Source organism: Leopardus geoffroyi, chromosome A1 (assembly GCF_018350155.1).
Source record: "Leopardus geoffroyi isolate Oge1 chromosome A1, O.geoffroyi_Oge1_pat1.0, whole genome shotgun sequence".
NCBI classification, from domain to species: Eukaryota; Metazoa; Chordata; class Mammalia; order Carnivora; family Felidae; genus Leopardus; species Leopardus geoffroyi.
In genome coordinates this window covers 47,690,715-47,707,397 of record NC_059326.1, presented here as the reverse complement: position 1 = coordinate 47,707,397, position 16,683 = coordinate 47,690,715, and the positions used below count along the sequence as shown (strand labels likewise).

The 16,683-nt window shown below is 36.6% G+C and overlaps 1 protein-coding gene across 3 annotated transcripts in view; it reads right to left on the bottom strand.

The window, feature by feature from the left end:
- Nucleotides 1-3,934: 3,934 nt before the first annotated feature.
- PIBF1 (progesterone immunomodulatory binding factor 1) overlaps nucleotides 3,935-16,683 on the bottom strand; it is a 201,800-nt gene continuing 189,051 nt past the window's right edge. For 2 of the 3 annotated variants that reach the window (XM_045478783.1, XM_045478789.1), the window contains exons 17-18: nucleotides 13,566-13,739; nucleotides 3,935-4,230 (exon numbers count right to left, since the gene is read on the bottom strand). In XM_045478783.1, the coding sequence (XP_045334739.1) occupies nucleotides 4,180-4,230; nucleotides 13,566-13,739 (225 nt within the window). In that variant the 3' untranslated portion in view covers nucleotides 3,935-4,179. Of the gene's footprint in view, nucleotides 4,231-13,565; nucleotides 13,740-14,114; nucleotides 14,192-16,683 lie in introns of those variants that run through there. The other variant, XM_045478797.1, reaches the window with a different exon arrangement.

Genomic DNA, 16,683 nt, shown 5'->3' with positions numbered 1-16,683 from the left:
TGAACTGTACATTTAAAAATTAAATGTACATTTAAAAAACTACATTAAAAGTTTTGTTATGTGTTTTTTTTTACAATAATAATAATAATAATAATAATAATAATAATAATAAAGAAATGGTAAGGAGGAAAAAGTGAAGAAGTGAAGGTCTGGAAATTTGGAGAAAAGGCAAGGGTTGTAGTGACATTAAGAAATGAGCTACAATAGATTTCATGATACTAAAACAAAAAACAAAAAACTAGTTTTTAAGACATTAGTAAAATAAAAATTTACATCACTGTATCTCATCTCTGCTCAAATTCATCAAATAACATTTCCTACTTAAGTTCAAGGCACAGTGCTAAATTACTGAGGACCAAAAAAGCGTAAGAAATAATTCTTGCCTTCAAGGAAATGGACAAGCATAAACAATTATTATAAAACATGGTAGGCAGAATTAAAGATAAAGTACAGAGAATTTAATACAGATTATTATGGCAGAACAGATAAGACTTTCTGATAGGAGTGGCATCTGAATTAGAAATCCACAAAGGTCTTCCAAGAAGCTTTCATATCACAATCAAGCAGGAAGTTAAGGAATGGGTGAAATAGGTAATAGGGATTAAGAGGTACAATCTTCTAGTTATACAATAATATAAGTCATGGGGATATAATGTACAACTAAGGAATATAGTCAATAACATTGTAATAACTTTGTGTGGTGACATAGGGTAACTAGACCTATTGTGGTGGTCATTTCATAATGTATAAAAATATCAACTCCCTATGTTGTGCATCTGAAACTAAAAATTATAGTATGTCAAATATAACTCAATAAAAAACAAAACATTCTTTTATTTTTTATTATTATTTTTTTAAATTTTTTATTATTATTTTTTTTAACGTTTATTTATTTTTGGGACAGAGAGAGACAGAGCATGAACGGGGGAGGGGCAGAGAGAGGGAGACACAGAATCGGAAACAGGCTCCAGGCTCCGAGCCATCAGCCCAGAGCCCGACGCGGGGCTCGAACTCACGGACCGCCAGATCGTGACCTGGCTGAAGTCGGACGCTTAACCGACTGCGCCACCCAGGCGCCCCAAAAAACAAAACATTCTAACCCTGAGATTAATTAATAGATATTATGGTAAGAAATGATACTAGGAACTTTTTTTCCCCAAGGAATTATATCCCCAAGTAATGAAAGGAAAGAAAGAGGGAAGAATATTAAGGATCTGGAGACAGAAAGACTTCCTCAATTTCTTCATCACTGCAGTTTCTATTTCTTAAATGAGCTCCTAATTTTCCTACTTCTGTGCCCTTGTTCACATCACTACTTTATTATTTGTTTATTTTTTAAAATATTTTTAACCATTTATTTTTTTCCTATACAGCTTTTATTTATTTATTTATTTATTTATTTATTTGTTAAATTTACATTCAGGTTAGTTATCGTATAGTGCAACAATGATTTCAGGAGTAGATTCCTTAATGCCCCTTACCCATTTAGCCCATCCTCTCTCCCACAGCCCCTCCCCATAACCCTTTGTTTGTTCTCTGTATTTAAGAGTCTCTTATGTTTTGTCCCCCTCCGTTTTTATTTTTGCTTCCGTTCCCTTATGTTCATCTGTTTTGTCTCTTAAAGTCCTCATATGAGTGAAGTCATATGATATTGGTCTTTCTCTAATTTCACTTAACATAATACCCTCTAGTTCCATCCACGTAGTTGAAAACGGCAAGATTTCATTCTTTTTGATTGCTGAGTAATACTCCATTGTATATGTATACATCTTCTTTATCCATTCATCCATCGATGGACATTTGGGCTCTTTCCATACTTTGGCTATTGTCAATAGTGCTGTAATAAATATTGGGGTGCATGTGTCCCTTCAAAACAGCACACCTGTATCCCTTGGATAAATACCTAGTAGTGCAATTGCTGGGTTGTAGGGTAGTTCTTTTTTTAATTTTTTGAGGAACCTCCATACTGTTTTCCAGAGTGGCTACACCAGTTTGCATTCCCACCAGCAGTGCAAAAGAGATCCTCTTTCTCCACATCCTTGCCAACACCTGTTGTTGCCTGAGTTGTTACTGTTAGCCGTTCTGACAGGTGTGAGGTGATATCTCATTGTAGTTTTGATCTGTATTTCCCTGATGATGAATGATGTTGAGCATTTTTTCATGTGTTGGCTGGCCATCTGAAGGTCTTCTTTGGAGAAGGGTCTATTCATGTCTTTTGCCCATTTCTTCACTGGAATATTTGTTTTTTGGGTGGTGAGTTTGAGAAGTTCTTTAGATTTTGGATACTAACCCTTTATCTGATATGTCGTTTGCAAATACCTTCTCCCATTCTGTCAGTTGCCTTTCAGTTTTGCTGATTGTTTCCTTCGCTGTGCAGAAGCTTTTTATTTTGATGCGGTCCCAACAGTTCATTTTTACTCCTGTTTTTCTTGCCTCCAGAGATGTGTTGAGTAAGAAGTTGATGCGGGCAAGGTCAAAGAGGTTTTTGCCTGCTTCTCCTCGAAGGTTTTGATGGTTTCCTGTCTTACATTGAAGTCTTTCATCCATTTTGAGTTTATTTTTGTGAATGGTGTAAGAAAGTGGTCCAAGCTCATTCTTCTGCATGTCACTGTCCAGTCTTCCCAGCATCACTTGCTGAAGAGACTGTCTTTATTTCATTGGATATTCTTTCCTGCTTTGTCAAAGATTAGTTGGCCATTCGTTTGTGGGCCCATTTCTCGGTTTTCTATTCTGTTCCATTGATCTGAGTGTCTGTTTTTGTGCCATCACGTCATTACTTTCACTTGGGTAATCAATCAGTATCCCTTTATATTAAAATACCATATAATAATGGATTGACTAAAATAAATTACAAAATGCTTTTAGATTAATAACTAGAATTGAACATAAGACATTTTCTATCATTTTAGAAGGAAACAAATTATGTCTACGAATTAATATAGTTTTAATGAATCATATAAGTACTCTGGATTTTACATGCACGCCTAAGAAAGGTCATATTCACAAACCTTTGTTGCAGAAAGTAGTATATTAGAAGATGTTTAACTAAATGAAACAAAGAGGGGAGATGAGATTAGGGTCTTCAGGTCGATAATAGATTTGTAAGTATATACTACCATCAAAGGCTTTTTCTGTTCTCTCACTCACCTAACAGTCTGCACTATTGTGATTTTCAAAGAACACATTGAACAGATGGTACTTGTGTTTCACATCTACAGAAATCAACTTCCGTATCACTGGTTCCTCACTAGGAAATAGGGAGGGACTTTTGCCACCCCCGAGGACAGAGATGGTTCTGCTTAACACAACTGGGGGTGGTGGTGCTACTGTCATCTAGTGGCGGAGGCCAGAGATGCTGCTGAACATCTCACAATGCAGAGAACTGTCCCCACCAACTCCACCCGGAATGAAGAATTATCCAGCCACTATGTTCAACACTGGTTGAGAAAACCTGATTTATAAAAACATATTTTTCTTTTCTTTCTCTATTTCCCTCCTTCCCCTTCTTCTTTACGTTTTATCTCTTGAATGAGAAATGGGACATATTTAGTATCAAGAAAAAGAGAAAGTATTATTCATTTTTTTTTCTCACTGACTAGAAATTGGGTCCATACTGCATCTGAATCAGCACTGTTTAGACCAATGTACCAAAAGACTTTCTTTCTACCAAATTCTTACTTGACCAAAGGAGTAACAGATTTTCTACTACACTTTATTGATTAATGATCATATTATAAGGAAAAACAGAGCCCAAAGAAATAGTCGGCAATTCATATTCGCCTACATGATATTTGACCACCATCACTGGGCATTTGAAGTGTCTTCTAATAGATTTCACAAATGATTCTTAATTTTAAAAACGTAATGTGTCTTGGTATTTGTGTTACGACATTTAAGCCTAGTATTTATATATTTAGAAAAAAGCTCCAAAATGTAAATCATAAGAGTATATGATATTTATTTTGTAACACAATAGATAAAACCAAATACAAAGTGGACTACTGTCTGCACGTTACACATTTTGATTCTTAGGCTGAAATCTCTTAATTTAACATTCGGTTAAAATAAGCTTTGGTTATTTAAAAAAAAAAAGTCAAGTCCATGATTAAGATAAACTTTTTGCTCATCAGAGAAAGAACTTCAGGAGTAAATAATGATACAGCAAATCCATCCAAAACACTAGGTCTTCATCTTTTGTTTCTTAGACCACTCAGGTGCTTCTTTTTTGGTCTGTTAAAAACAAAAAAAAAAAACCCAAAAATCAAGTAAAATGCTTGTAAGGAAAATAAGAGAGGCCATTCAGAGAACCAAGTACCTATATATACTGGGGCTTTGTGTGTAAAATTGCAGGAAATAATTGCTTTTCTTAATTCGGAAGGATACTCAAAGGCAAAGGTTCAGAAATAATTTCTCATCTGGTAGGTCTGTAGAAAAAACACACATCTGTGTTTTCTGGCTCAAGGCTTGTACATAACACACACATAGGTAAGTATTTATGAATTGATTTTATTTTCAAAGAGAATTACAAAAAAAGGACATGGCTCTTTTCATTTGTCTTATGCATCTATATATGGATATTTATCCACTCAGTGGATATTTACTGAAGGATTAGTGGGGCCAAATCACTGTACTTTGAGCTTCTGAATTGCAAAGTATTTGCCAGAGTACTTCTTAAGCTTTACTGCTCAATTGTTTCAATCTAAAAAGCGTCTGGCTGTACAGAGTAGTAACAAAAAGGCAGGGGAGGTTGACCGTTACAGAATAAAGCACTCAGAACCCTGTATACATAAGGCACTGATTCCGATCACAACATCCTATTTTATACAATATTACAATAAGTATACAGTGTACTTCTTTCCCACTTAGATCTGCTTCAAAGTAAGAAGGACCATATTCCTAAATATAGATACATATATGTATACATATGTGTAGGCACATAGATTAGTATGATAGCTTATGATTTTATCTTTTTTATATGTTTTATGTTCCATAGCAGATGTACACAATGTTGGAAGTGACATCAATGATCAACTCCTCTTGACCTTATCTATGCCATTGGCCAGGTTCAATGACCACCAAATAAATCGGTGGACCCTCCTCCACCCCCGTTTTACACTGTGGCTCTAATGAGCTATAGATACTTTCACAGGATGGTTCCTACAGGTGACTAAAATTCAGTCTGTCAAAATGAACTCCCCCATTCCTCCGTCGTCTCTGTCTTGGTGAACAGTATCATACTTTGCTCAATCACTGAAACCAGAAATATTTGATTCCTCTTCATCCTAGATTTCTCCTTCTTTTCACTGACTACACCCATTATAAACAGGCTAAAACTTAACTTTTATTGAATACCTTTTTAACTTATTCTGTTCCTATCTTGACCTCACTGGGCCATCATTGTTTCTAGCTTAATTCCTGTATGACCTCCTAATTCTGATTTGGCTCTCTCTTGTGTTCAATTAATTGTCCACAATCCTTCTAACCTTAGCTTTCTAAAATGTAAATCTATATTAAAACACTGCAGTATTTCCTTCATTAAAACAAAGTTCAAAGTCCTTAGTACTAAAGGTGAAAGAGGGGTTCCTGGCTGGCTCAGTCGGTAGAGCATGTAACTCTTGATCTCAGGGTCTTGAGTTCAAGCCCCACGTTGGCCATGGAGCCTACTAAAAAAAAAAAAAAAAAAAAAAAAAAAAAAGAATAAGGGGATCCTGGATGGCTCAGTTGGTTAAGCATCTGTTGTTGGCTCTGGTCATGATCTCCAGTCCTCGAGTTTGAGCCCACATTGGCTCGCTGCTCTCAGCACAGAGCCAACTTCAAAGAGCCAACTTTGGATCCTCTGTCCCCCTCTTTCTCTGCCCCTCTCCAGCTCTCTTGCATGCTCTCTCTCTCTCAAAAATAAATAAATAAAAAACATCAAAAGAAAAAAAGAAGAATACAATGCACAATATTAAAAAAAAAAAAAAAAAAAAGGTGAAAGAAGCTTCCATGGCCAAATCAGGAAATCATAGGGAAGGGCAGGTGCTATCTGCTAAGAGATTTAAAAAGTGGCAGAGGCTGGGGTACCTGGTGAGTTCAGCTGGTAGAGCATGTGACTCCTGATGTCAGGGTTGTGAGTTCAAGACACATGTTGGGTGTAGAGATTACTTAAAAAAAAAATAAGATCTTTAAAAGCAAAAGCAAAAAAAAAAAAAAAATGTGGCAGATGCCAACTAAATCCAAAAGAATCAGAACGCTAGTTTATTAACTGGTAATAAGAAATACAATTGTTGGAGCACTGGGGTGGCTCAGTCGGTTAAGCGTCTGACTTAGGCTTAGGGCATGATCTCACAGTTTGTGAGTTCAAGTCCCACACTGGGTGAGCCCCGCTTCTCTCTCTCTCTCACTCTCTCTTCCTCTCTTTCTGCCCCTTCTGGGATTCTCTCTTTCTCTGCCCCTTGCTCACTTGTGCCCCCTCTCACTCTCAAAAAAAAAAAAAAAAGAGAATAAAAATTAAAAAATTAAAAATATTTTAAAAACCTCATTTAGCTTTAAATGCTTTACAGCAGGAATTCAGATATGCAAAAATAAAATCCACTTAAAAAAACCCCAACAGACTAGAATAGAAAAGGTCAGAGTATGTGCCACAGCTGGGGCAAATTCTGTTTTGACAAAGTGTGTGACGGTCACTAAGTCACAATGTGAACTGTTTGTTTTGTTTTTTTTTAACTGTGGCTCCTTGACAAAAAAATCTCTAAGCGGCTTCTGTAGACTAAGCTACAGCTTGTAGCAAAGGGTAGATAATTTGTACACCTGTGTTTTTTTCAATCAACTGATACAAAAAATATTACTACTATGTGTGTATGGGAAGAAAGTAAATAAAACTCTTGATATTGAAAGGGAATCTTAAGACCCAAAAAGGACAATGTAAGAATTTCAGTAGTAGACAGTTTTTCCTGACTCCTTTTATCTGTCTGGTCCACTGCAGACCAAGTCCCTTCCATCCCCTCCCCATCAGTACTTCCTTTTAACAGATGTGCTAATGAAGTAGATTTGCCATAATCAAATGTACCTCTTTCCAGGCATTAGTGGCTTTTCCTCTTTATAAATTGACTTTCGAGATATTTGATCTCTCACAGTTTCCATTACATGAAATCTTTTTTATATGTGTATATGGAACACAGCTTTAATTCTTATGTGCTGGTTTAGGCTAATTATATTTGCAATTTTATAAAGAAACCATACAAATCAGTGAAAATTTTGGATTATGAGTAGAGTGTTAACAAACGCTAAAGTAAGCTGTACTCCAGATGTAGGGAGAGCTCAGAGGGCTGTGCTACACACAAATGACAGGATTAACTGGAAACCTATCAGGAGTAATCTACCACTACAATGGGATTCTGGAGATAAATAACTGATAAGATAGGTACCTATTGTCACGGAGAAGCAGTCAACTAAAACATTAGTATATTACTCTGGGGGCCTTGGGGGGCTCAGTCTATTAAGCAGATTAAAAGTCTGACTCTTGATTTCAGCTCAGGTCATGACCTCATGGTTGGTGAGTTCAAGCCCTGCATCTGTGCTCTGCACAGACAGTGTGGAACCGGCTTGGGAGTCTCTCTCTCTCTGCAACTCTGCTGCTCATGCTATCTCAAAAAAATTAGTATGTTATTTGGAGATTACAACATATTGAGAAAGTATTTAAAATAAGAAAGAATGATGATAATGCAGGCATAATACACCTGGTAGATTATTCCTGGAATCTAGAAAAAGAGCTAGAAACTAAGAATCTATTAGTGCTCAACCAGTGCCACTTTTCTAAAGGAAAAAAAAAAAAAGATGATGTCTATTACATATCATTACTTTGTTTTCCAAAAAAGATATAATCTTGGAATCACAGAAATAAATAGAGTCTTCACACGCAGGGCCCAACTTAAGTGAGTCTATCTAGGCAGCGGAGCCGGCTTTCTTACCAACCAAATGAGAGATTCCCCAGATCGTTCAACCTTCATCACCCTCCTTCCATGTTCACAAAGAAATTCCTTACTTCAAAATTACCTTACCAGCTAAAGTACAACAGGAAGAAGCTGCCATTAGAATTCACAATGTTAGAATCAAAAAGTTACTTTTTAATTTTTTTGATTAGGTAGGCTCCATGCCCAGTGTGGGGTTTGAACTCATGACCCTGACATCAAGGGTCACACACTCTACTGACTGAGCCAGTCAGATGACCCCAAAAGTTATATTTTTTGAAATGTAAATGTTGCATTCACTCAATTACTATTTTATAAATAACTGCTAAACTCACTTTTGATGAATGAGGAGAAAAATTGTTTTTATAACCTATATACCTAGAAACAATTTTAAACTGTGGCAAAATACACATAACATCGTTATCATTTTTAAGCGTACAGGTCAGTAGTATTAAGTATATTCATGTTGTTGTGTGACTATCACCACCATCTATTCACCTTGTGTAACTGAAACTCTGTCCCCATTAAACAATAACTCCTCACTTCCCCCAGTCCCTGGCAGCCACCGTTCCCCTTTCTGCCTCTATGACTCTGACTACTCTAGGTATATCCTATCTACTTTTATTTCTCTTTTGTCCTAAGGAAAGTGTTAATGGATCATGAAGTGACTGAAGTGAGGGACAAGAATGTAGTAAGAAAGGAATAAAGTCAAGGTATAAAAAAACACGTATTAGACATCTTAATATTAAATATGGAAAGGAGCACAAATTTGAAAATACTTTGTCAATACTGTACTTTTTCTGCCTTTGGAATTTCTCTCTCTAATCCTACCTGTCACCTGTCAAAATCTTAGACATTCTTCAAGGCCAACCTCAAATACTTTCTGCGGGAACCCATCAACATCACAGTATCTATTCTTTTTTTTAAATTCCCATAGAACTTAGTATTTTCTTTACTTTAAAGTAGTCCACCCGATTTCATCTATATCAAAATGATCAAATCTTCTATAATGGTAAGCATGGGTTCTTGCATATAGTCAGGATGAACTTATTGAACTGAATTGTACTTATTCGAAAATTTTTTTTTGTCTTCCAGGTGACCACGTGTAGCCTTCTAAATCACTTCTACGGAGAGAGTCATGTGCTCATATAAGCATTATGTATAAATTACATAAACTTACCTTACCATTCAGCAGATGCTAGCCATTGAGATAACCAATCTAAGTTAAGATCTGAACCCTACTACAAACTCATAATTTGGAAACTTCATACACTATGTACTGGTGCTACCCATTTTTTTTTTTTTAAGTTATTTATTTATTTTGAGAGAGACAGAGAGAGAAATAGAGAGTGAGTGGGGGAGGGGCACAGAGAAGGAGAGAGAATCCCAGTCAGGTTCCAAACTATCAGTGCAGAGCCTGATGTGGAATTCAAACTCATGAACCGTGAGATCATAAACTGAGCCAAAGTCGGACGCTTAACTGACTGAGTCACCCAGGTGCCCCTGGTGCTACCCATTCTTATTATGTTCCCTGCCCTCCCTAGAGCCTAAGGCTCTTTATTGTTTCAATGCTTACAATCTGCGTGGAGAAAAGACTAAGAGCAGGATTGCTCATATCTGCATTTTTATTGAGAAAATAGTGACAATGATATGAATCCTGAGTAAAGATGCTGGTTTGGAAAAGGATGGTAGCAGAAAACTAGCAAAAGGTAGTCCTGTGTGTCTCTGGAAGGAAAAAAGAAAGTTGCTTCAAAGAGGATTAGAATAGCTCCAGTTTTCTTCTAGAAAGGAGATAGGTAAGGCTAGAGAAAAGGGGTAGCACAGCTAAAAGCTACATTGAGAGAGAAAGTAGATGATTAGTGGAAATGAATGGGGTGTTTGTGAATGACAGGGACTGAAATGGTGCCGCCTGTTGCAGAAGTGGCACTAACCACAGTGTGGGGACTAACCACAGACTTGGGAGCTGCCTCTTTCACTCTCCCTGTCCTTTTAGTTTTAACACTGAAGTTTCCCACCCAGTAGAGTTTTAACAGCAAAGAAGATAAGTAAATCAGGAAGGCACATAACCGTTTTGTTTTGTTTTGTTTTGTTTTAAGTCCTCAACGAGCAAATATTTGAGAGTATCAGCTCTGTTCATGAGCTGTGCAAGGCAATGGAAACACAGCTCGTATCCTTAAAGCATTTATTGCTTCTCGGCCTTTTGGCTAAGATCAAGTGTACTATCCTGAAAGCATTTACATTCTGTGGTTCAGTCTAGTCTTTGTTAGTGCATTAAATGCCTGAAAAACAACTTTGCCATATCTGTGATTTCGATGGCCAGCACTTGCCCATAAAATGCACCTTTTGGGGCTGTCTTCTTATGTATCACGTGAGCACTGCAAAACATTCATTTGAATATAATAGCATATAAAGAAAAACGTTGCAAGCTCTTATTCTTCCTTCTCTTCTGTATCACAGCTGTACCTCCACCCCATTGCCCATGCAAAAGTAGTTTTGTGTGTTTTCCTCATACAAAAATATGTGTATATGAACACACATCCATCCATCTATCCAGCATTAAATCTGGTATCAGGGAAAAATACCGATAGCAAATAATTTCAGCCAAAGGATCTAGAAGCAAGTTAGAAATGTTTCCATTTTTGAGGACACCTGGATGGCTCAGTCAGTCAAGTGTCCCACTTTGGCTCAGGTCATGATCTCACGGTTCATGAGTTCGAGCCACACTTTGGGCTCTGTGTGGACAGCTCAGAGCCTAGAGCCTGGAGCCTGCTTCAGATTCTGTGTCTCCCTCTCTCTCTGCCCCTCCCCCGCTCACACTGTGTCTCTCTGTCAAAAATAAATAAACATTAAAAAAAATTAAAAAAGAAAAAAGAAATGTTTCCAATTTTATGGGCTGCTTGGGTGGCTCAGTCAGGTAAGCATCTGACTCTTGATTTCAGCTCAGGTCACGATCTTACAGTATGTGAGATCGAGCCCCACGTCAGCTCCACGCAGAGCCTGCCTGGGATTTCCTCTTTGCCCCTCCCGTGTGTGTGTGCATGTTCTCTATCAAATTAAATAAGTAAACATTAAAAGAAAGAAACATTTCCATTTTTGCTATAAAACTAAGATTATTAAATAATTAAAACTTATTTTCAAATATTTGCATCATAAATTCCTTATTAACAGTATCAGAGAAGATACAAGAAAAATATTCGTATGGAAAATTAAAAATATTCAAATAGCAACTGTAAAAATTATAATGCCAAAAAAGAATCATAGCATGTTGGTATACAAGATGTCCAGGGGTGCCCAAGTGGCTTAGTCGGTTCAGTGTCCGACTCCTGGTTTTGGCTCAGGTCAAGATCTCACGGTTTGTGAGTTTGAGCCCCATGTCAGGCTCCACACTGGGTATGGAGCCTGGTTAAAATTCTCTCTGTCCCTCTCTCTCTCTGTCCCTCTCTCTCTGTCCCTCTCCCCTGTTCATTCTCTCTCTCTCAAAATAAATAAACATTAAAAAAAAAATGTCCAGACTTCATCTCATATGATCTCCTCCCTAATTTTACAGATAAGAACCAGCTCAGAGTGTTTAAATGGTTTGCTCCCAGTTACCCAGTCAATTCACATGAACAATTTTGCATTAGCACAAGGCCTTGATGCGGCTGGTTTACAGTATTAGCTTTCAGTTTTCATTAGGGTATAGCTGAGGTCATACCTTGTTTTTGTTTTTGTTTTAAACTCATGGCCCTGAGATCAAGAGTTATATGCTCTATGGACTGAGCCAGCCAGGCGCCCCTGAGCTATACTTCTGACAATTTTTCCCTTATTATAAAAGAAATTAAGTTTATCATAACCCCCCTAGAAAACACAGATAGGGAAAAAGAAGGAAATAAAACTCACCCAATTAATACTTTATATTTTGAATCTTCTTAATTTTGTTCTCATTGCATAACCTTATTTTGAGGTACTGGAGAAATTTTACTGTTAATTATACACTGGGTACAGTCAAGATATCAGAATCAGTTATCATCCAAAGTGAGAAATATAGGACATCAGGGTTAGAAGGAATAGTTCATTGCTTGGAACAGAGAAGGGTCAGAAAAGCAGATCAGAGGGCGTGATAGGCTTTAACTATTTGACTGTACCTCGTGGTTTTCATCTGACCTTACTTTCCCCATCAACATCTATGCAGTCAGTTTGTTCTTTTCTTATAGATTATAATATAATAGACATATCATATCGTCTGCCATAATCTTAGCCCACTTTCGGAGCCACGGTGCTTTGGAATAAATAGCTGTAGGCAGCTTTATTTGGTACCATGTGATCCCTGCTCACTAGTACGAGTGAGTGGCCATTCAATAGGCTGACTAATAACCTTAACAAGTCTCACCACAAAGGGGTATTACCCAACAAAAATAAGTTGCACCAATCAGATTCTTGTTTTTGGAACTTACAGAGAGAACTAGGTTATAACAGAGTAGATCTGAGAAGGAAACATGTCTCAAGACAAGGGGCCAAGTGCAAGTTGATGAGGAAGTGGAAACTATGAGTAAGCAGAAATTGGGAGAGAAACAAAGAGAAGCTGGTGTGCTACCAGAGGAAAAGATCCCAGGACACAGCTGCGGAAATCCGGAAATCCGTATAGCTGTCTCGTTTCCTGGCTGGTCAATCTAGGCTTCCTGTTTTCTCTCTCCTGTTAGCACAGCCTCCATTACTGCCACATGAATCCTTACAGTAATTATCCCTTATTTTATCTAAATTGTAACTCTGTCATTTTTTTTTTAAAAGGATGTTGCACCAAGTAATCACCATATCTCATTGATCTTGAGCATTATCTGAATGTATACAGAAGTAGCTTAGATCAGAAACTCCTATACTTGACTAATTCTTACAATCATCTAGTTTTAAGTTTTAAAAAATGAAATTCTGGGGACTCACTAAATCAGAATATCATACAGAAAATCTGTCTGGTTTTTAGTTTCTGTTCCGATGGTAAAAATCACATTTCTTCTGAGAAATTAAAGGATGGGAAACGATGTTGAAGTGTAATATTTAATAATGTTAATCCTGTTTGATTCTGTTGTGTTTTTATTCTTATTTTTATTTGTTAAAACACCATTTTCAGTATTTTCTGTATTATCAATCAAAGTTTTCTGATTTTTTGTTTTCTGAATGATTTCTGTGCCTGTACATTTCTACCTAATAATGTATTTCAGTTTATATTAATATGATTGGTTTTATACTTTACGATGAACCTCTTAGAGCAAAATATACTAATTTACAAATAAGAGGGGGCAGGTGATATTCTGCATTCCTTTTTATTCTTAAATAAATTAAAAAATTATACAAAATGTCTTCCTGATTCCCTTAGAAGTCCTGGAGGCTTAAGGAGGTAAATGCTACATTGAGGCTAATTTCTGGGCAAGTCCAATATATTAACTAAAAATATAAAACCCCACTATCAGCTGTAAGGTAGGTAACACATACATTCAGAAGTGGAATTAATACAGCTCTCTCGAGGCCTTTTAATAAAACGATTAAAACTAGTTTAAAACCAAAATGAATAAGAGGCAAGAAATTTAAAATATATTTATGAAAGAGATATTAAAATTCTAAGTTAATTTCGATTGTACTTACAAAGAGTGTTGGTTTGGGTATAAATATATTGTCTTCATGTTCTCTAGGCACATTTAAAATCTTTGATTTATGATCTTCTGTCATATTTTTTGCTTCCGTTTTAGTAAGAAGTAACTGGTCCTCAGAACGCTTACTGCGCATATTGGTGACAATCTGTTTCATTGCCGCCAATTCCTGTTGATAAATGAAGACAGAACATAATGGCAAGAATGATTTTAGCAAGCAGACTAATCATGACTGATGTTAAAACATAACATGCCCATGTACAATGATGCACATAATAATCGATTAGTATCAATATTTTTAGTATAGTAAGTGATAAATCGGTAATTCCATACTCTAGTGGGTTCCTGATATTTCTGCATATTGGAATCACCTGTGGCACTTCAAAAACTATTGATTCCTGTGCCCCACTCCCCCCAGAGATTGTGAGTAACTGGGCTGGGATATGGCCTCAGCTTTGGAATTTTCTAAAGCTCTCCAAGTGATTCTGACAGACAAATTTGGGAACCGCTTACATTGCCATGTTCCACTGCAGTTTTTCTATACCTGTTTGGTGAGTAGATGAGTTAGGTACTTAAGTTTTTCTCTTCTGCCTCTTCAATTATCCCATTTCCTTTTGATGCCTTATATGAAGAAGGTAAAGGAAAAAGAATGCAAAACTTTTTTTCTTGCCTACTAATCACCAGTTCAAACCTTAAGTTCCATACAATTTCAGGATTTTTTAAACCATACCATTCCCTCTTCTTTTACAAATGAAAACTGGAGTTGGCTTTAGCAGTGGCTGCTTGAACTATGAATTAATTATGCTGAACCTCTTAAATAAGAGCACAGATCACAATTTTCAGTCATTTCCTCTTCCAAGTCTATTTTGTCTTTTATTTCTCCCCACACTCAAACGTTCAGCATCTAACACTAATTAGTGGATATTTATGATTAATTACTAAATTCATTCAATGAAACACAAGCATTTGGAGGACAGACTAAACTTTTCTTTACCTTACTATCTGTAGAATAATGGCGGGCTGTGCTGGAAATAATTTTTTCCTATTATTTTATTTCATTTTCATGCCAAGACATAAGAGTTATGGAAGTAGAGAGATGTTCTGCTCCCTTCTACTAATCTGTTTATAGACATCAGCTCTGTGTCAGAGCAAGTTCCTACAGGCCTTTCCCCCCCCTGGCTGTCATTAGTTCTATTTAGAACCATCTAGCTTGAGTGAGTATTTTAAAACATAGCTGTTGAGTTCAAGCCACCGAGCCTTAATAAATCTTAGGGCCAACAGAGGAGCTGGAAGAAATGGTGCCAGAATCCTTTTTCTCCTTTCTGCAGTACTGGGGTTGGCTTGGCCGCTGCACATGAAATGTGTATACCTTCAGACACTGCCAATCTGATAGAATATTATTTGAGCCTTTGGAGGGCTCTTTTTGCTTTCAAGATTATTTCATTTATATGTTCCCTAGAGTGAAGTACCTAATCACTGATTTGATGTTAAACATGTCTGGTATTATGGTAGATTTTAGCTCGTGTTCTACTTTCCATGGTAAGTAGAAGGGAAAGGGGAGATGATGGACTCTCAGCCTATCAAAAGAAAACTTTCTATCTGAAAGAACCTAAATTTACTTGCCATAACTTTTGTATCATAGCATGAAGGTAAAATAATAGGAAAAAATAAGCTTTAATACAGCCTACTACTAGTCTCCAGATTAACACAGTAAAGAGGATCATTCATATTTGCTGGGGAAGGGGACAGGGAGGGCAACGAGGATGAGAAGGGAGAACAGGAAGGAGTTGCAGGTACACTAGGCAGAGGGCTTTGGCTCCTAGGTGCCCTAGAGGAGCCATAATTTGGTTTCTCTTGGGCTTCCTTCTGCCGCCGGTATAGGAGCAGTTACAGGAAGCAGCTCATTCCTGATGCTGGTCAAGAGACAGAAGGGAAATCATATGTCGTTGCTTTATCCACACAAGGACCACTCAATTTATGGTGCTGTCATAGTCTACCTTTGTTCATCTGATTGCATTAAACAATGTTAGCATGGTTTCTGAAATCTAGATAAAGAACACTTTTTAAGCAACACAGTTCTGTAAAAATCCTATTAAGATGATATAGCTACAATGGATACCAAAAGAACATGTAGAAAAATTTTGTTCAGTTTTATTATGCTTGGTCATAAATGATCCACCCCCTTTTATACCAATGGTAAATTTGGGGAAAGAAAATTCCACTTTAACATCATATACGATCTAGAATAACATCATCTACTGAACACACAGAAAAGCAAGCACATGTACTGGAAATATTTTAGTTAGGTTAGAAGTCAAAGACACATCTATTCCCGACTCTGTTATTAACTATGTAAATTTAGGCAATCTGTTCATTCTGTTCAATGAACTTCAGTTTCCTAATTGATAATATCTATGCTTGTGTTACTTTTTTGGATATTTCCCAGTCGGATAAGTGAATGTGTTTATTTAGCATTTCTTCTGTTGGGAGGTTAAGCAGCTTCTCCTGTATTTAAAGATATTTCCTTTTCTGTTGATATCCTTGGCCCATTTTTCTCCCAGATGATTGGTCATTTTCTTCTACATTTCAAGGAGCTCTCTATATGTTAGAGCCCTTTGTAGTATGAGCGGCAGTTTTTCTTCCCCCTTGTTTATATTTTATTTGACTATGTTTACACTTAAAAAAAAATTTGTTTTTTGCTATGCATAACTTTCTGATTCTGATGTAGCTGAATATATCAATCTCTCATTGTACAGCCTTCTCTGTGTTTTCTTCTTCCATTTTCCTCAAGATAGTTTTATGGTTTTTCTTTTCCTTTTCAAACATTTAGACCTCTAATCTGTTTGAAGTTTATCCTAGCTTATGGTGAAGGGTGTGGATTCAACATCTTTCCCCCATAGCTATTCTATAATAACATTATATGTTCACCCACTTCAGATGCTTATCTTTATCATATACTAAATTTTCATATAAGTATGTGATTTATTTCTGGACTTTTAAACTCTATACCAATAGTCTGTCAATTCATGCCCCCATGTCACACTGTTATAATGTTTAATGATTCAAGTATTTTTAGGGCTATATTCATAGAAATAGGGGTGGAATTATGTTAA